At 38.7% G+C, this 21,855-nt stretch overlaps 1 protein-coding gene across 13 annotated transcripts in view; it reads right to left on the reverse strand.

Annotated features, from left to right (window-relative positions):
• LOC115623747 (dystrophin) overlaps positions 1 to 21,855 on the reverse strand; it is a 265,277-nt gene that overhangs the window by 234,764 nt on the left and 8,658 nt on the right. For 9 of the 13 annotated variants that reach the window (XM_030518271.1, XM_030518270.1, XM_030518269.1 and 6 more), the window contains exons 2-8: positions 7,493 to 7,647; positions 3,805 to 7,266; positions 3,429 to 3,743; positions 3,060 to 3,365; positions 2,493 to 2,995; positions 2,342 to 2,429; positions 57 to 1,136 (exon numbers count right to left, since the gene is read on the reverse strand). In XM_030518271.1, the coding sequence (XP_030374131.1) occupies positions 57 to 1,136; positions 2,342 to 2,429; positions 2,493 to 2,995; positions 3,060 to 3,365; positions 3,429 to 3,743; positions 3,805 to 7,266; positions 7,493 to 7,647 (5,909 nt within the window). The remainder of the gene's footprint in view (positions 1 to 56; positions 1,137 to 2,341; positions 2,430 to 2,492; positions 2,996 to 3,059; positions 3,366 to 3,428; positions 3,744 to 3,804; positions 7,267 to 7,492; positions 7,648 to 21,855) is intronic. The other 4 variants (XM_030518281.1, XM_030518280.1, XM_030518279.1 and 1 more) reach the window with 1 other exon arrangement.

Consider the following 21,855-nt stretch of genomic DNA (forward strand, 5'->3'; position numbering starts at 1 on the left):
GTATTTTGATTACCCATACTGCATCTTTATAGACCGAGAAAGTGCAACAAAATTACCACATCACTATCGGATTCAAAGGTTGGTGTCATTTCCAAGGAGAAACGCGGTATTTCCTCATCGTCGGAGAATACCAGCGGTTCGATATCGAAACCTGCCTCCTTGTCGGCACTATAGAAACTATTTCGACCCGGCGATTCCGGTTCCGTGTCAGGTGTGGTGGCGTCCAAAGACGGCTGCAACTGGCGCCAACGCTTCGCTTTGGGCCTCTGCTCCGTAGCTGCTGCATCTGGCTGAGAGCTTTCCTCCTCGGAATCACGCAAAATATCGCGTTCATTTGCTATGCGTTTGCGTTTCTCATCAAAGGAGATTCGTTGCTTTTCCACACGTAGAAAGGGAGTGCTTGTATTTTCCGCGGATGGACGCAGCATAGCCTCCTCATCCGGTTCGTCCACATCATTTGACTTTGTCAGTGGAGACTCAGCCAACGAATTTTTACTTTTAGTTCGTCGTACTTCACGACCCTCGGCATCGACCCGCATGGAAGAGTCGGACTGTGAGTCTTCTGAGAGATCTACTATCTGGACAGTCTCCACATATTCGGGTACAAATGGTTCGACACTCTCCAAAATGTTGACAGTGTCTACAATTTCGCCCACTTGCGGCTCAAATGCAATGTTCTGAACAGACATTTTATCATTTTGTATGTTTTTCACTTTAATTTCTACGACCTGGGCCGCATCTGCCTTGCGCTTGTTCTTTGCTGGCTTAGGAGGCGGCATTGCGGAGATTTTTGACTGTGCGCCTGGTGGTTGGAGAGATATTTGAGAGAAGAGCGTACTAGACTCGGCCAAGCGAAAAGTTTGCGGTGGCAGCAAATCTGGAAGCACATGTGGCTGGGAGTTTGCATTCGAATCTTCGGATTTACTCTCCACTGATGCTTTTGGCGACTCTACGGTCGCACTTGTGTTTGCCGAACTGGTTTCTCCCGATTGTGGCGTGCGTGCACGGCGCTGCCGAACTGTGTCACTAACTACAACGATTTCTGTATCATCTTCCGGCGTTGTAGACTTTTGTGTAGAGTTATTGTTTGGTGCATTGAGTACGGACTGTTCATTGAAACGCGTTTTTAGTGTATCCTGTGCAATAAATGCATAGTTTTTGGTCAATTACAAAACTCTACAATACTCTTAAAATTAATTTTGAAAAGCACAGGAAGACTTATATGCGCCCAATGAAAAGGTAAAAGTAATATTTTTAAGTCTAGCTCAAACTCTCCACAACAACAGGGGGGTTTTGTGAGCATTGTGGGAATGTGTTGAATTATTTGATTTAATTTTTAATTGGTAGTATTGACTATGTGTAGACTTTCACAGTTGTCGCAGCCGCAACCAATACAACGCCATTTGTTTATACAGGAACGCAAAAACTCTACACAATTAAATTGAAGCGTGAAAATGACACCAACTTAAGCCCCTTTGAACTAGTGATACGGTGATTTTGTGGTTGTGGGTGATGTTTGATGGTATTGGTATTGGATTCTTTTTACGAGTATATATATTTTGTATTTATATTGGTGGTTTATTAGCTTGGTGGAGAGATTAATTAAGTATGTAATATTTTTATGGGTAGCGGCATGATATTGCAAATAAAACATATATATAAAGTAGTATAAAGAATATTGTAAAAATGAACTTATTTTCAGTTAGATATAATTAAGTAGAGCACCGTTGTTAGCATTTTAAGGAATGTGTTAAGGAATTCCATATGGCTGTAATACATACTTAGTTAGTTACTTTAAAAGTAAATAAGTCTTAAATTAACATCGTTACTTTCACACTTAAAAACAGAGGTTGTTAAAATTGCCACAAACCAAACAAAATCGTATAAAGCTTTTAAAGAAGGACAACCAAAAGCAACAGGAAAATTCGATTCCATTTCATGGCGAATATGTGCATGTGAAAATGTATTTGCAAAATGAAAGAGCAAAAGGTGTTAAGATGAGGAAAAAACCACAAGGCATGCACTGTAAATGGAAGCAACGTGGAGGCAGCAGAAAAGTAAAAGTATGATGTTGAGTGAAATGCAAATAAACAGAAGCTCAAAGGAAGGAACGTAAAAGGACATGATAAGGCAAATAATTTGATGGAAACTAAATGATAGACCCGCAGAGCAGGCAGACATCAGAGACAGACAGACAGGCAGTAAGGACGGCAAAGGAGACAAATCGATAAGTAAACATTTTTGTACAACAACTTAAAAGTACTTTAATAACATTTTCAAAACATATATACAATATATACATACGAGAACATAGAATGGCATAAGCTTGTTTTGTACTCACCACAACAATTGCAATGACTTGTTGCTGCAATTTTTCAATTTCCGGATTTGATGGCACATTAATCTGCTTCAGGTCATGCTCCATTGTCCTGCAATAAGAGACAACAAAGATAAAATGCAATCCGCTGGTCAATAAAGAAAATGGCACAAACTTTAAGGTATCCAGCGAAATGTTATCCAAATTTTGTAGAGTCGCTTTCATCTCCGTTAGCCGTTTAATAATATCAGCACTGGTTAATCGATGGTAGGTGGCTTTGAGGCCATCGATGCGCTGGCGTGTGTCCACCATGCATCCTTCATCACAGGACTTGCTGTATTCCGCATAATACTCCTCACAGCGTTGCAGAACATCCTCAAATTCTAGCAATATGGAGTTGCGATCGTGCATCTCTTGCGGCGACTCGAACCGACGTATTAGAGTATCCGCGGCTTCAAAGCAATCCTCCAACTGACCGGCCAATGTTAGCAGACCCTCCAGGAATGCCTTCGATTGGGTGACATTCTCGCCAAGCGCATTATAGAGATGCTTCAAAGCGTCGATGCGCTGACTCAGCTGCTTCGGTGATCTGGTATACTTGTCTTCACAGACCTTACGGCCTGTCTTAATGGTGCTCTCAATCTCTGCTTTTATTTCCGATAGTGTTCGGTAGATTTGCTGTAAATGGCAAAATATTTAAAATAAGTTATGAGGAATAATTTATAAAAGGATGAGTTCTTACCAGACACTTTTGATATTGTGCCTTGACTGTGCTGGGACCCGCGGATGCTACATCCAGCACCAAGGTTGAACGTTCCACATTACGCAAATCGGCATGGGCGCGATTCAAACGCGACTCGTATGCGGGTTGAGGGGCAGTGCACTTGTTAAGTTTCGCTTGGCAGGCCTTAAAACGTAACTCCATAAGATTGAGCTGTTCCTGCAGGCGGTTTGCCGCTTCGATTTTGCCATTACGCGTATGCTCGGCGATTAATTCCGGTATTTCTTTAAAGTTTTGTTCGTTGCTGGTAAATTCTTGAGCCAAGCGCTATAAATAATTTATTGGAGAGATTAGTCAGCAAGCTGTTGTAAGTGGAGAGTTTAGACTTACTTGAAAATCATCGGGTAGATCCTCAATAGTCACATCATTTTCCAGATGTTCGCTGAGTATCTCATCCACACGCGTCAACCAGGCCTCGAACTGTACAATGCACTTTTCCGACTGCTCTGCTTCGCTCACTTCTTGCTCCAGCAGTTCGGTGCGCTTTTTGGCCTGTTGCTGCAATTGTGTCCAGCGCGAGACAATGTTATCTATATCGGCACGCATCTCCTTCTCCATAAATTCATTGTCAATTAGCTCATTGCCAATCTCTTGAATTTTGTCGAGCCATTCGTCAGAATGCGCACGCAACACGTTCTCTAGGTCCTGGCAGATAGAAAATACATTATTTAGCTTTGTATTAATAAGTAACTTTTTGATTACTTACGTCCAGCTCCTCAATAATTTCCTCTGCATCGGCCGCGTTCTCTGGCGTATTTCGTATCTTATTCTCCAAACGATCTAAATATCCAGTCTCGCTGACCATAAACTTCTTAAACTCGCCCAGCTGTGTGGATATATGCTCCAACAATGCTGTCTTGCCATAGATGAGCTCTGTAACCGCTGTCCAACGCGCATTGAGGCGCGTAAACTGCTTCGCCAGCGTCGCATATTTTCCATCCTTGGCTTGTTGCTGTTGCAGTTCATCCATTTGGAGTAACAGTTCACCTCCAAGTTCGTTCAGTTCGCGGAAATTGGCAGTTTCACGTTCACAGGTCTCTTTAAGGGTCTGGAATTTACTTTTACTATGGAAGAGCTCATTCGAGCTGTTTATATCGGATATTTTCGTCTTGGGCGTATTCGTTTCTAGTTCGTTTAGCCAATCCTCGGTTTGCTGCAATCTCTCCACAATTGCTTGGGCTTGGGCTTCCAGTGCCGTGTGTTGCTGTTGTTGAGCTCGATGTAGGGTCACAACCTGCTCGTAAAGTGTGTTCAGTGCACGTATTTGGGACTGTAGGGCTTCTCGTTGTGGCACCTCTGCATCTTTTATCAGTATTTCACTGAAATTTCTCGCACTAATCACATCAATCTCTAGTTTGCGGAGATCGTTTGCTTTCAGGGTAGCGGCATTGTTATCCTCTGATGCGGCGGTTCGTAGTACAGCAATAATTGCATTATATTCGGAAGCAAAATGATTCAGATTTTCAATGGCGGTAGTCTGTTTTAAAATGCGTTCGCTTAGTTGTTCGGGTAGTCGCTGCCAACTGGCCACGAGTTCGGTGCTCAGCGCTGAGGATCGACGCTGTTGCACTTGGGTGTATATGGGCTTCAGTGCCTCGAGCTCATCCACGAGCTGATTGAGTAACTGCTGCTGCTTCTGCATGCTGGAGAGATCGGATACACGCACCTTTTCCTTTGAAACGCGCTGCACAAACTCCTGCAACTGTTGCAGTTGCTCTTTGATTATGTCTCCACCCCGTTGTTGAATTAACGCTAAAAGGGCCTGCTTCATATCATGCCAGCTATCGTAGAAGATGTTAAAGTCCTGTTTCCATTCCATCAGATCTGCGCTCAAAGCTGCCGTTGTCTGTTGTGCTTCAGCTATTTCACTGGACAGCGATTCCATATGACTAAGACGTTGCTCCAGCTCCTGCACGCTAGCCGTGCCTGCATGTTGTTTATACCAATCTCTCGAGTCGGCCAGCACCAACTTGAAACCAGTTAGACTGTTATAGTAACGCTCCTTGGCCAGGAGTTCGTTGCTATCTTTCTGTTGGCTGGTCAATCGCTTAGCCAGTAGAGCGTATCGCTCATCCAGCTGCTTTATGTGTGTGGCTTCCATGATTAAATTGCGTGTGGGCGCCTCCTGCTCACACACTTCGTAGAGCTTCTTCAGCTCGGGCATTGCAGTTGCTCGCTGGCTTGACTCTGTAAGTAAGTCCCGTATAATTTCACATTGATTTCGCAGACTCTGGCGTTGCAGCTGCTGCAGTTTTTCCTCCACTTCCTGCACGTAGGAAAAATGATCCATAATTTGCGTTTCCAGCTCATGGAAGTTGTCGGCATTGCGCAGCTTACGCTTTTTGCTTGCCAGCGGCTGAGCATCTTCCTTTCCTTCCTGCTCCTCTTCCCCTTCCTCGTCCTCCTCGCCGAAACGTATAATCATTTGATAGTCTAACCAGCCGTCGGGTCGCACTACCCGACTGTCATCGTAGGACGCTCGGTCACGGCCAAAGTTAAAGCCTTTGGTTTCAATGCGCAGTGTTTGAACCTCGACGATTTGCTTTAGGGCATCCAGACGATCCTCATAGCTCTCTAGCTGCATGAGCACGCGTTCACCCTTATCGTCCCCATCCTGCAATGTGGCTGCCACCATTTGACGCAAGTCGACAAGATAACGCTGCAACTCCAGTAAATCCTTGGCACAATAGTTCAGGTCGTTGATGCGCTGTGTAATGCCACCAACATCGGTCACATCTCTGCTCTCCATGTGCTTCAGATCCTGTTCGCGAGCGTCCAGCCAGCGAGAGATGCATTTATATTGCTGTAATTTCTCGGTGCGCAAGTCACTCCACTTTACAACATGCGACCAGCGCTCTCCCAATGCGCTTAACTTGTCCTCCAGATCATTGAAATTGCCCGACGTATCATTCACAATGACGACCATGTTACTCAAGCTATCCACCAGATCCTGTTGCTCGCTGAGATCTGCTTTCAGCTGCCTGGCCTCGGCCAATTGTTTCTCTGCCTCAGCCAGTGTCGGTCCTATGTCTGTCATGTGTGAAATGCGATCCTCAACATTGGTAAGAAACTGCCGCAGCTTCTCTAGCTTCTGTTTTTGAAACTCAGCCAGTCGCATCAGTATCTTTGCCTGCACGTCCAGAGCACGCAATCGCAAAGTTTCCCAACGTTCGTTGAGCAGCACCATTTGCTGTCGCACCTCGTTCTGATCGTCCTGCGAGAGGCCCGCACCCAATTTCTGTGATTCGTTGATTAAATTGCTGCCTTCTTCTAGCGCCTCGCCCACATACTCCTGATGTTCTGTTAGCTTAAGCATGAAATGCTCATTCTCGTGAAATTGCACCTTGGCGCTTTGAAAGTCCTGAGGCTCCGGCATATCCTGAGATAGCAGCTGCTCATCCTGTAGCAGGAGTGTAAGCACAGCCTCCAGTGCATCCTGATAACTACTTATCTCCAAACTAGCATTTGTGGCCGTGCTCAGCGGTCGCAGCGAACTGTCGCCGGCTCCAACCTGAGGCAAGCTCGGCTTTACATTCAAACTGCCACCGCTATCTGATGTATACAGCTCCTGGTTGCAGGGCGTATATTCTAAGGGCACCTCATCCAAATCTGTGATGCTTGTGCAGGGTGCACTCTCCGCTTGAGCTCGCATCGATTCCATTGCATGGTACAAGCACATCACATACATTTGTATGGACTTGTTATCTGGCTTATGTGTGTGCACATCTTCAGGATCCAGTAGCTTTTCGATCTTGTAATGCCGATGCGCTAAATCAAAAGCTAAATGCAATCGCTGTAGGGCATGCTGCGACAGCTCTTTCTCCAAATCCAATTCCTCCAGATGCGCATCCAGTATCATAAGGAAGGCACGTCCGTCTGCCCACGAGCTGGAGAAATCGTTGAGGGCCAAGCCGTGTGGTTCTGTGTATTGACGCGCCCATGCCAGCAAGGATTTCTCAACGCCATTGCTCGAATGACTTCTGACTAGATGCTGGCCATTGAACTCCAGTGCTATAAGCCAGATGAGACCCAGCGTAAGCTTGGGATTTCCACCGACAATATCATCACTGGAGATGTTGACCAATTTAACGCCATGCTGTTGTATCACCTGAAGCACCTTATTCAGATTGTTAATGTGATGCACACGCATGCGACCTTTTTCGGGTTTCTGTAGAGAAAAGACAAAATCAGTTAAAAGGAAACATTCTTATTTTGTAACGTGGTCGAAGCAACCCAATATCTTATTCCGTTTGGTGTCCCTAGCTACAGTAGTACTTTTTCTAAATTTAATTCAAATATACAGCTATATATCACATTTGTCGCAAACTTAACACTGTCTCGAGACTTCCAGAGCAGCTTTTAAAGCTCCTCCTAAAACTTGATATGCTACTCACCAGCTGTGTTTGCGTTAAAGTGCTCAGCAATGCCAACAAACGATGTCCATCCCGCAGATCCAAAAATAAATCATCCACTGGCGTGCACTGGGTTTTGATCAGATGTGAGTTAATCCATTTCGTAAAAGTTTTCTTCTGTATATGTTCTCGTTCATCTGCAATTAAAGAGAGAGGGGTAATCGATTAGCTGTGTATTTCAATTGATTGTTTACTTATTTCAGAGAGCACCTCTGGCGACATCCGCAGACTTAAGACTAATATTGTAGGCCTCCATTTCAAGTCAAAACGAGGTGCAGATAATTCAACATGCGTTGTGGTAAGCCCGTCAATTCAAACTGCGCCCAACCCAAAGATCCCAACTCTAATGAACTGCGCCAAAAACGTGCAAAATGGCTCAAAATCAATTAGCAGGCAAGTCTCAGCGGTTGCAATTGCATTCTCTGGCCTAGGCCCGACTCTGGTCGCTCTCATGTACAAGTATAGTATGTCTACGTCATTTGTCAGTTTTGTGTGAAACCGCATCGCAATCATAACTACAACGATGACGGTGATGATGGTGCAGTGCTTATGACTTGGAGCTCAGTCGCTTGATGGCTCGGTCAGAGTGTTGATTGATGGCGGTTTTTCTGACGCCTCCGTCTCGACGCTCCACTCGAGCCAACTACTATTAGTTTTTAGTTTACTGCATTTGAGACACCGAGACAATTAAACAAAGTGGCATGCGTGTAATTATTGATAGTTTTCGGGTGAGTGATTACCATAAAGCCATACAGGATCGGCTTTCCCAGTGTTGTTTGCATATAAACCAGCAAATGGCAGGTGTACTAGATGATAATTTGATCAATCACTGCAAATTACTTCAAGAGCGGATAATCGTCGCAATTTGGTAAGTGTGTGTTGTGTTGCGTGAATTGCAAAAATTTCATAGTGGAGTTGATTATCCGTTAAATGATATACAAGTTTTATAACAAGTAGTAGTAGTGTGTTGGCGATTTAAAAATTGTTGGCTTTTTTCCGCACAAAAACATCTATTTATGGCATGGCAGCCGATTGTGGTCAGAGTTGTTATTTAATTAAAAATAAGAGAAAAAATGTATATCCAGTTTGTTTATATCAAGTCCTAGAAGTTTAAGTTCGCATTTTATGAAAAGTTATTATTAAAATTAAATCACACACATAGATAATGTCTGTCGAATTTTGTAAAGCTTGTTTAAGTTTCCTATTCAAGCTCATTTCAAATGATTTACTTGCATGTCAAATTTTGTACCTACAGTATTCGCGCAAGTGCTCATTAAAAATCCACAAACAAGGCAAACATTTTGAGCTTAATCGAGAAGCACTTAGAGCACTTTAACATCCTGCAAGGCCGGCCCAAGGTCGTGCACGCGATTGAATATGAAATGCTTAAACTCTTAGATAAAAATATGGGTTGAGGGGCGTTGCCGCCAAGAGCGCAGGCAGCACTGGGCACGTCACACGTATCAAGCGCCTTTAATTGTCATATAAATGAAGGCAAATGCTTCGGCACGAAGCTGCCTAATTGCTAGGCAGGCCAACACAAACACAAACATGCACACACACACACACACACACATACATTTAGCACACACACTCATTATTGATTGACTGCCGCACTAATTTGCAACGTTTCGCACACAAACAAAACGGGTTGGAAGTCACGCCAAACTGTTGCACTGGTACAGGGGCCTATATATTCGGGACCACCAACGCCGTCATCGCACATTTGACCCATAAATGATACGAGCTGTAAGGGAAACACCAGTGAAGCGAACCTGGCCATCGGCAGCGCTAGCTAATGGCCTTTGACGTTGCACGTACAACTGTCGTCAGTCAGTCCAGTCCGGTCTGTCAGTGAGTCCCTCGTCATACAGTGGGAAGCATAAACACTTAACTAATTGAAAACTATATAAATATTTAAAGATATTGAAACCATTTAACTCGTTATGTGAAAAGGGGTGTTATATAAGCGTCTTCTTTTTATAAATAGACAGTGTACTCATATATTCTCATTTTGTCCATCTATTCAATTTACTATGTTCATCTCTTTCTTTAATCCAAAATCTATAAGTTTACAAAAATCCAAAAATACTTTTGAAGAATTACCTAAAACAATGCACACTGGCCGGATTAGCAAAAGATGGGGCATAAAATAAAATGGGGTTCGCAGTGACTTCCAATTTGATTGTAATAATATGAATAAAAATTGGAAAAAATTGTATGTTGATCGGACCACGCCCACTCTTATCTCCCATATTAACCATATTTAATTACTTTGTATTTGATACTAATGTATATATATTTTTTATAATCTATAAAATTTACATTTTTTAGTATTTATTTTGAAAAATTTGGAAAGACTGTATTGAAATTTGCAGTATTTGTAGCAGCTTTTTGGTTTTAGTTTCGATAAATTGAAAATATTGTAGTGATTACTTCAATCGGTTCGTGTTATATAATATTTCAATTATTTACAACTCTCTCTTATTACATTTTCTATTCAAATGTTATTGGGCACATAAATGAATATATATAAATTATGGTAACTAATTACTTTATTTTTTAATTAATTTATTTAAAGATAACATAAAGTTTTTAAAACAATTTTTTAATTTTTTCAATATAAAAGTGTTGAATTTTTGCCATTTTTTTAAAAGATGGGGCCAGAAAACTTTGTTTTTGCCTGCCAAAGCTGAGATTTAAATAATATTAATGCACTAACTGTCCCTTTTCAATGTGGGGGTAATACTGGGTCCAGCTAGTAAAAAAAATGATTCATATGAATATTTTCATTATTTATAGCTACCATTACTTTCTCAAGTCGTTTTTTAAGTGTTAGTATACTGTCTCTGGAGTTCAAATTGAACGCATATAAAAGTTTTGTATTAACTAAGCAGTTTCATATTTAGGTTTTTTTAGTTTTATAAAACATTTTCAGGTTATCAGTTCTGATAAACAGAATGTGTCTACAAGCCAACTAAAATTGACTTCCTCCTTAGTTCTCTTGCTTCTTACTCCACTGTGCTGTGTCTTGTGGCCATGTAGCCTCACTGAGTCCCAATGTGAATGTGGCAGGCAGGCAGGCAGTCGGGCGTTGCAGCTCCATCATTGGGAGCAGCGAGCAAGGCTTGTTCGAGTAGGTACGAGTACGAGCTGCCATTATGATTTTCAAGCGCTTTTGGATAATGTCATTGAGCAGCAATTTCCACATTTCGCATGCACGTAAACGCAAGAAGCATACCAATTAATTAGAAGCCCTCTTTATATCTCTGCCATCGCCCTCCTCTGTCCTAGTTGGCCACTCAAGTAAGGTTTTGGGCTGGCCACGTTCTACTTTGTCTGTAAGTAAGTGGCTGTGTATGAGTGTATGTGCGTGTGTGTGTGTGTGAGGCCCCTTAGGCGTCGACCTGTGGGTGCTTGAGTTCACATTTTGGACGCATTCTCGTTTGGCACTCGTTGTGCTAATTAAATGAAATTTCATTACTTGCATTAATTGAGCTCGAGTCTTTGCATAAATTAACTATGAACTTTTGCATTGACGGTGTGGGGGACGCACAGTATCCATGGTCTGCAAAATGGTCGAGCAATTAAGTAAAATTTGTTGTAGAAATTTGCTGGCATCGTACGTAGAGAAAATGTCCCGTCATCAAACAATGACGATCATGACGACAAATGCAACTCATCGAAGGCAGTGGCCGTCGCTTCCACAACACCAACAACTTTAGCTTCAGCTTCAGTGTCAATTACTGCAATTTTTTGCAGCAATCTTCTCCACTCCTCTCCTCCCCCTCCACACCCCTTATAATTTGTGTGCTCGTTTTTGTTTACCCGGAAATATTTTTGTGTGTCGGTTATTTGGCCCGATCCAATGTCTGCTATTAGCAGCATCTTTAACTGCAGCTCCAACATCGTCTTCTTCATCTATTGCTGCTGTTTGTTTTCCAAGTTGCTTGCAAATTGCTTTCTGCTGCTGTTGGCATCATTTTTCTAGGAAAACTCCTTCAATGTTAGTTCAGTTGAAGTTGGTCAATGCTTTTGTTGTTGTTGTTATTTTTTGTTATTGTTGTTCTTGTTGCATGTGCAATGTTTTGTTGACAGCTCGATTCGTTTTATTATTTTACAATTGTTAGTGAAAATAGCAAATTGCTTGAATAAACTTGTATTTCGTAATAGCAATTTATTGAATTCAACGCATTTCAGTTTTTAAACGATAATGCTTATAAATGTTTACTATATGTGTGCTATGGAAAGTCTTTGGTAGGACTTTTATAAACCTTCCGCGGCATATTTATTGTAAATTGTGGTGTAATTGATATTACACTTAGATTAACAATTTGAATTATTATTTATATTATTCATTGGCTGAATGGCAAAGGACACCCTTCACCCTTTAATAGTATTAAACATTTTAAAATGTAAAAACATAAAAATCAATTTTAATCACAATGAACATCAATTGCCAAATACGACGACAGTTAAATAAATACTATATCCATGCAAATACTTGTGTCAAGAATGCGGCAACAACAATTAAAAAAATCATCACATTTTAAATCCCGTTTCAGACGAGCGGCATTCGATACTTTTCTTTACGACTTACAAAAAGTTATAATGCGACATTCAAAACGATTTTGAATACCAAACACACAAAGCCATAAAATATCAATTTATTGTTTTATAATTGAAGGCAATAAAATTGTACAAAAAACAGCTGACGCTGCGTGGGTGTTGCAGGGCATCTGCGGGAGTGGGAGGGGCAGGGGCAAGGCACAGACTAGGGGGCCGTGACGACAAACCAATAAATAAAATGTGTGTGTCTGTATGGCGACAAAAGAAGAAAAAAACGACATATTCGCACAAATATTGGGCGTAATGACATCAGGCTGTCAATTTCGCAGTCTGTCAGTAAGTCAGTCAGTCAGTCGGTAAGTCTGTCAAAATTTCAATTGTATCGAATGGAAGTCAACTTTAATTATACAGAGACCGGCAAATTTGTAGTGTCTCTGTAGTGCATTGTTGTTGTTGTTGCGGTTGGTGGAGCGTGTTTGCTTTTCAATTTACAATAAATTTAAACTTGTTGAAATTTAAATTTAACAGCACAAGCAGGCAAAAAAATACACTAAACTAAAACACAATCGCAAATGTGAATTGCAAATTTTACGCTGTTTTTTTCTTGTCTGGCGTTTTTTTTTTTTTTTTGAAGGCTCTTGTTGTTTTGTTCATTTTCCGTAAAGCTCCAACGCTTTAGCTTCGACGTAGTTCATAGCTTGCCCTTGAAAAAAAGTAGAGTTCTGAGATATAGCAACTCAGTAAGTTATTCATAGACAAGTCGTATAAAACAAATGCACTGTATTTCATGCTATTTTGTGATTTAAACTAAACACATATTCATTCCTCTATCTATTGGCAAAACAATTATCTCGAAAATATTTGAAATATCATTTGCAATTGAGCAGAAATTAGATTAAAAATCAAAAGGAAATACTTATTCTGGTAATACTTATACTACGTTGAAGCTGTAAGCCCATGGAGAGCTTGAATGCGTTTTTCAATGCTTTATGGAATATCTAGAATATCACTGAAAATATATTTTTCAAATGCTGAATAAGTCGAGAAGCTTAAATAAACATTAGGTTTAACAGCATGGTACTCGAAATATTATAAACAAATCAAAAGCAGCATTGACAAAGCAATCCATTTATTTTACTTTTAAATATTTCTTTGAAATAAGATTTTATGATTCTTCTCTTTAGTATTTATTTTGCAAGCAATGTGTAGCAAAATATGCCAAATTGAAGCTTCAATATTTTTTTGGAGTTTATTTTAATTCATTGCTTTCATTTATTAACTTATTTATTTAGTAATGAGATTTTCAGAAATAACATTAAAGTGCAAGCCTTCCGCCTGAATACAAAAGAGCTTAATTTCACTTATGAATCAGAGTTTTATCTCCATTTCAATTCGTATCTAAATGTTTTTTATTTTTTTTTAAACTCTATATTTTTCTGGTATTAAATTTGATAAGAGTGTAATAATTTACAATTGGCATAACACGCCCTGAGTTTCAAAGTCTTTTTTAATATATTTATACATTAATTTCCAAGCGGGCGCTCATCTTTCTCAATTGTTACAAATATTTTTCAAATTCTCAATTATTTTATGTAAATATCTCGCTCTTCGAAATCACACTTACACTTTCAAAGTATACAAGTATATATCGCATTATTGAAATGTTTTCACAGCACGTTTTCACACGCCTCTGGTCATAAAAAAGAAAAAACAAAATCCGAACTCTGCTGTACACACACACACGCAAACACACACACACACATACACACACAAACGCAGACTGTATTCAATACCCCTATCAATCTAATTATTTCAGACTCATTTTTTGTTATTTATGCACGCTCCGCTTTCAGCTGGGAAATAATAAAACTAATAACAGAAATGAAAACAAAACTATGTGCGTTTGCATGTAAACAAAACAAGAAATGTGAGTGTGTGTGTATGTATATGTGTGTGTGTGTGATATAGGCCTGTTTATAATTGGAACCCCCATTTGGCATGTGCCTGGGTAGTCGCTTTGGGTCAACAGCAGTTCTCACACACGCACACGCACAGTTCGAATAAGCAAATATTTATAGTCGTAATACCCACATAGTCGCAGACGTACATACATATATACGAGTACAGTCATATGTACATACATATATACAAATGTGCGTGTGCCAGCCTACATGTGTGTCACGCACTACTTTGTGCCATCAAGGGTGAACCAATACTAAGGAAATCGAATTGGGTTCAAAGAACTCTTGATAGCTATGAAATTGATAAGCGCCAACATATAGACTTATCAGGCTTATGATTTAAATGACTGCACTGATGAGAACAGACGTAAACACAACACTGTCTAGTGTTACGCACCATTCAAAGCAATAGCTTCAACTACAATATCAAGCAGTACGATGGTGAATGAATAAAAACATTGTAATGAGTATGCTGGTCTTTAATTATTATGCATTATATCCAATGTCTTCCCAAAAAGTATAATAATACGAAGCTTAATAATAGATGTCATTTTTCTCTGACCTAAAACGTAAACAATATTAAAGTCAGATTATGATGAAGAACTATAAAAAACTGATGAATATCAAATTTGGTTAAGATATCGAAATAAATAGATGAGCTTTTTGTACTAATAATGATTTTTGAACCATTTATTTCCAACTTATAAATAAGAAATTTTTAGAAATTAAAAGATGAGCTAAGTTTGATTTCCGCACCGATCGCTATATGATATTATAGAGAATGTAATAACCAAATTTGTTAGAATATCTTTATAAACAAAAAAGTTATACTTGTAAGTGCGATTTTTCGTTAGATCGAACGGTTCAGTGGCAGCTATACAAAATAATGAAGCTATATATGGTTTCTAATAAGCTATATACCAAGTTTGGCGACCCTAAGTACTATGGTTCTAGAGTTTGCGGGGGTCATACTGACGAACATGTATATATCGATTCGTCTCATAATGCTGATGAACGCCTTCATTTTTCTGTTACATACATTTGGCGTTTACACTTTAAACTTTAGATCTATTGCTCTTCAATATCAAATCATGAGTTTTCTAATCCTACAGTAGCCACATATACACGTCTATACTCGTATATGGTGTCAACTAATCTCTAAAAACACCTAAAATAATATTTTATATACATATTGGGCTTAATTTTCAATAATTATCAAATTCTATCTACTTTGTTTCACTTCAACATTTAAACATAAAATTGCATAGGTTTTCATGTTAACTACATCGGCTTTTCTCACCCATAGTAGTAAGTATTCTATATCTCTGGCATACGCTAAGCCTTTTTCCTATTTCTTGTCTTCGCGTCGAAAACGATTTAGAATTTATAAACCTTCAAAAAGATAACGATAGATAATGATTATAATATGATTCATATGATTTGCATTCTATATCTAAGTAGTTGTCTATCACATGCGTTTTTGTCACTCATTCCAACCGAATTTCTCGACATTTTATGAGCTTCCCCACCTCGAACTGTTTACGGTTTTGTTTAGCACACTTAACGCTCCGGTGATTTTGTTGCTTTAACTTTATAATGACATTTCTATCTAGCCCAAAACATGGAGTTGAGTCGTAATCACAATCACATTTTGTGACTGTCGGGAGGCCTCCAGTTTTAATTACCTTTATATGGCGCATAGGGGAGATTTCAGTTTTAAAATGCGCTGCCATGCATCAGACTCAAATACAAAGCAGTATGTTTTGAACAACAAATGTTTCTCATTTTGTTTTTGATCAGACTTATTGCTTTACACTTCGATTACCGGCACTTTGTGTCGCATACGTGACTGTCTCAACATTTCGCCTGAATGTGACCGGCATTTCGATTGGCGACTCCACTTTATTTATTCCCATTTATTATTTGTGTAGTTGAGAGCTGCTATCCAATATATAGTATGTGTACATATATATTTCGATATTTCCATGTTATGCACTTTAAGTGTGCACTTCATCAATTGAATTTATAAAAGTTTGTCTCTCGTCTTTGGTAATTACTTGCGCATATTTTATTTACAAGTCAATAAACAAGGTACCTTAATATGCGTTCGTTTTGTTTGAAAAGTAAAAAAATTAATGATAAAAGAGACTTATATGTGCTTTATATTCGTTTGAAAGCATTTGAAAAGTTTGTGCACAAATTTGTGTTACAATTTTACAATTTGGCTTTGAAGAGTCAATTCTTATAGTATATATTGGTTTTAATAATAGTTAGCTTTACTTTCTGTGCAAATTACTGTCATGTTGGACCATACATTAAGTAAGTAGTAACTCTAAGCTTAATAAGTAATATAAACTAACTAACCATATACAAGGACAAAGCTAGTATTTCTAGTTTTCATAATTTATATTTATTTTGTTTTATTTTCATTAAGATGTTTCTTACATTTCTGTTATTTTAGATTTCTAACATTTGATAATCTCCAACTATATATTGCCGCTGCCTTTCTGATAAATTAAAGCGATTAGACATGTCCAGCACTTGCCCCTCCCTGCGTCAATCCTTTAAGCAATGACTTAGAATCCTTGCAGGTGCACCGATAAAACAAACTTTCAACTGATCGAAGGCGAGATCATCAGTTGCTCTCTGAAATCTAATCTGCCGTGCGTTCATTGCAAAATTTTGGAACTATTTTATTATTACACAAACCCAATCTAATATTACAGCTGCAATATAATTATTTTAAGCATAATATAGTTTATAAGCCAACAAGTATTTAGGATAGCTAGTTAGCTTCGTCTATAAAACTATACCGCATTCTTTCTCAAAACAATGAAATTCCCGACATTCCTGCATTTTCAATTAGAGTTCAGTCGAATTTTGTTCAATGCTTTCTTATCTTATGGCGCTAATCTTAGGCATATTTCATTGGTTATGCATAACCTGTTAATAGGCCAACAACTTTGCGCCTCTATTAAGACAAGAACAACAACTGCAACAGTAACAAAATTAAATGCATCATTCCGGCAAACATTTGAGAAACATTGGCCCGCATAAATTAGAATATTATGTGAGTGTTTTTTATAACCAACAATGTGAGTGAAAAACCTGTTCCCAACAACCGCCAGCATGTTCAACGAGCCACTTTCCGAGTGTTGGACGCATGCGCGCATGCAGCTGACGATTTGATGGAGACTGAGTGGCACACAGCTCTGGCTTATCAACGTGGCAAATTGCGGGGGAACGGAGCAGGCCACTGCAACACCACTACCAACAACAACAACTGACAAACAACAACTAACAGCACAAAATAACAAGCAGACGTCAAAGCCCCCACAATTGCCCACGTCGCGTCACAGACTTGCTGTTGAATCTCGGGTCGAGAGCGCTGCATTGTTGGACGCCCGCGCAGCCATCGGCTAGCGCTGTAGGGATGAGCGAATTATTGAATCGAACAATTTCAAAAATACACCAATTTGATTCTCAATATTCATCACGTAGTTAGAGTTATATATACAAGTATTTATACCCGTAAAGGGTAAAAGGGTATATTAGTTTTGTGCGAGTATACATGTAACAAACAGAAGGAGGCGTGGCAGTCCCCACAAAGTGTTTATATTCTTGATCAGGTTGACAGGCCGAGTCGATATATCCATGTCCGTCTGTCCATCTGTCTGTCTCTCTATCCATTTATCTGTCTGTATGAACGCAAGCATCTCAGAAAGTATAAGAGGTAGAATAACCAAACTTGGTATCCAGATTCTTGGAATTTGAAACTAAAATTTCGTAGTCACATCCACATTTAGTGATTATATATCCGTATCCCAAGTTTTATTATGATAGGTTGATTAGGAAATATATTTTATATTTAATTTAAGTAATTATTTAAATTAATTAAATTTTTTTAAATATTTTTTTTTTTTGTGTGGTGGTACAGGGTATTTAAGAGTTGAGCCTGCTCGACTTTAGCATTCCTTTCTTGTTTTAATACTTGGTCGTTATATGCCCTTCATTTCCACTTTTAAAGTTTGTTGATGCCCAAAAATCGAAGTACGCCAGCATGAATGAATAATTGCAATGTTAAAAAAATAAACTATTTTAATCAGAGTTTTACCAGAGATTATATTCAGATAATAGGTAACATTTGTCTTCATTTTCAATACCATATCTCCTTTTTTTGCAGCTCCTTTTTTTCTCCTTTTTTTGCAGCTATAATAGCAAATACTGCTCCTATTGATAAAACATAATGAAAATGGGCTACTACATAATAAGTATCATGAAGAATAATATCAACTGATGAATTTGCTAAAACAACCCCAGTTAATCCTCCAACGGTAAATAAAAATACAAATCCTAGGGCTTTTCAATTTTCCGTTTATATACATTTCACGCGCCCACCGTTAACAAAAAGTACCGCTTGCTAGCGGAAGTTTTAATTCATTTTGTTGTTTTACAAATATGTATTTTTATTCGTACCACCATCGCCATCGTTTGGCCAACACTTTAGGCGCTGTCGTCGGTCAGTTTGGGCCAAGTGGTTGCGCTGTCGTGACCGCTTCCGACATTTTGCGGCATTTGATTTGCATATGCAGTGGAATTGTCGCGCCTGACGGACGAATGCATGGTTGGCTTCTTGGTTGGTTGGTTAGTTGGATAAGTAAACAACTCGAAAAATTTGCATGCTACGATTTTGCTTTTGGTTAAAAGTATGTTCAGTTTTCACAGCTGTTGTCTGACCTTTGAAGCAAACAAAAGCAATATTGTTTAAAGAAAAACGTGTCTACATTAAAGTTTTCTTCACCTGTGTAATTTGTGTCACTTATCTGGCAATATTAAATGAATAATTTACCTCATATCTGTGCCAACGTCCCACTCAACACTTACGCCTTATTAAATTATGGCTGCCTACTCTGTAGTACATAGTATCTGCCAGCTATTTCTTTTTATTTATTTATTTTTGCTTCTTTCGAAAATTGATTACAAAACCACTTAGCTGCCGGTTTGACTTTGTCAGCTGGCAAAATGCCGCTTAAATTTTACGCATTCATTAATGTTGCGGATAATTGAATTTACTTATCGCTAAATTCATTCACTCATACATACATACATACGAGTACAACATATATTAATTGCGAGTCAGGCAATAACAACGTCGCCAACAACATTTGCAAATACTTGTATGGCACAACAACCAAAGATGATGACGCTGCCGATGATGTCGATGGCGATGATGGCTACCCATTACGTATATATATACTTATATAGTATGTGTGTATGTTTGCAGAGTCGGCAGACAACGGCAATTGACTTTAAACAGGTTATTCTTGCAGTTTATAAGCATATGTGTTTTGTTGTCGGCTTCTTATACTCGATAGGCAGAAAAAGACATGTTGGTAGTGCTTATAGCAGAAATTTTATTGTAGGTGGGCTTCGAAGGCATTTTGAATATTGGGAAAATATATCGTTTTTAAACAGATATACGCTAAAATCTAAAAACGAAAAAATCTAAAAAAGAAACTCGGTTTTGGTTTGTTTCAGTTCAGCTACGAATTTATTTAACTGATTTGGAAACTAATTGGTGTCGGAATTGTTCGCCAAATATGGTTTTTAAGGGCCAGCGGCAGCGGCAGCGGCAGCTGTGGCAGCTGTGGCAGAGCGTGAGAATAGCGCCATTCATACGAGTATGTTATTAATTTATGCGATGGTTCGCTTGCGAAATTATTGCAGCATGCGTTGAACAAATAAACTCAAAGTGGCCAGATATACACAATTATAACGAGGCTGTCTATATGTATGGCGAGTGTGTGTATCGCACATTTAATTCATGACAATTAACTATATTTGTTTGTTTGCTGCCAGGAGCAGTTGAACAACAGTCTGATAATTGAAGCGGGACTATCATTGACATTGCCTTGGCTCTTGAAACTTTTATGAGGCCTTGCGAATGGAGTGCGTTTTGTTTACTGTGTAGTTTGGGTTCTTCCTCATCAATTAAGTGTTATGTTTTTGTTTGGACATTGGACAAGCTTTTTTACCAAGCAATACATTTAGGTATCATATACAAGAAATGAAAGTGTGGAAAATGCGAAGGATTTGAGATGGTTTGTGGTTACAACAGCCGATTATCAAGAGATATACACGTTTAATAGACACTGTAGAGTGTTTTTAGGACACTCAGCAGTTTGTAACCTGTGGAAGGCCTTGAAAATTTAAAAAAAATTTAGATCATTGGTAATGTTTTATATCTTTTCTAAGAGAAATAGTATAATGTTTCTTTCCTTTGGAAGATATTAGAGAATTAAGATAGTTTGAGGTTATTTTTCTTACAAGAATACATAATATCAAATTATAAGGGGATATACATATAAGACATATATGTAGAGTATTTTCTGTCTAACTTTCATTTGTTCAAAAAAATTAAAATCTATTTAAAGAATAAAACATATCTCTAAATTGTGCTCTTTGTTTAGATAGAGGTATGTCTATAGACAAAGTATTTCTTAAAACCTTGTTTAATTAATTTTCCCATTTTTTCCGATACAGCTATAATTTTATCCTCAAACATTGAACTTTTGCACCAATTTTAAATTAACAGAGTATAGCGTGCTTTTAGGAAGAAATGACGTTATGTTTTTAGGGGCGATTTCATATTGAGTTTTTGTAAAGTGTGAAGTGATTTCTTGTAGTAAATAACTTTAGTTTTGCTAATCGGCAACACTTGCTTCACTCTGCTTGATGGCCCCAACAATTGTTGCTCGGATACTTTTATAACCAGTTGCTTCTCTAGAGCAACAGACTCAGCTGCAATGGCAGCTGCTTCCACAAGGGACTTCTTCATGCTCGAGTCTTGGTTGTGCCACAGCATTAGTTGGTTTTTCTGGTGTCTAAGGACTTTTGCCACCGACTACTGTTGAAATATGCTGCCAGAGCCAGCAGGCATGTCTTTTCACTTTTTCTCAGCTCTTTATTCTGTTATGACCATTAATCAGAGATCTATTTGGAATGTTTAATAATCGATCATGAACGAAACTATTTACTATTTAAGCTCAATTATGAGGCAAGGGGGCAACTACGTATGCCACAAGCCTAAACTAGTTATCACGCTTACACATTTATTTTGGTCATTGCTAAAATTTGAGCAAATTTTTCAAGTTTTTAGAGAAAATTGTCATTAAAAGGTGAATAAAGTAAATTATTCCTTACTTGTGCGTAGATATGTTTAATTTATACCATGGGAGTAATTAGGCTTTGCAACAAAAAAGCAGTTGCTGTCATACTCTTTGTTGGCTATTGCACAATGCCAACAATAAGAGGATTTTACCTTTAAACTCATTTGAAATCGTATGCAATGTTTAATAATATTATTAAGATGTTAGGCCATCAAATGAAACAAAAAGGTGCATTGTGGCTGCAACACAGTGTTAATCGCCCGTCAGGCAATACTATACATGAGCTCAACAACTGTCTCGTGCCTCACTAACATCACTCACGCAGTCATGCAGTCAGCCAATATGCTGTTCACTCCATCAATCTGTTAGAGAGGCTGATGCTGCACTCACCACCACATACAAGTTCGATTCATAACTCAAACTGTCTTATCAGTCACATTGATCGATGTTGCTTGCGTGCTTTTAGAGAATCGATGCAAAAAATACATAATAAATAAATAAAAGAGAAAGGGCGAGCTTTACTCAGCTGTACAATGTACTATATGTACATATTGTATGTCAGTCAATATTTTTATATATAAGTACAAGTGAGTGCATTGGAATGATCACTTGCATTCGTCGTCATCATCGTCATCGTCATGATCAT

Source organism: Scaptodrosophila lebanonensis, unplaced genomic scaffold, assembly GCF_003285725.1.
Source record: "Scaptodrosophila lebanonensis strain 11010-0011.00,11010-0021.00 unplaced genomic scaffold, SlebRS2 tig00000053-arrow-pilon, whole genome shotgun sequence".
In the NCBI taxonomy this organism is placed as follows: domain Eukaryota; kingdom Metazoa; phylum Arthropoda; class Insecta; order Diptera; family Drosophilidae; genus Scaptodrosophila; species Scaptodrosophila lebanonensis.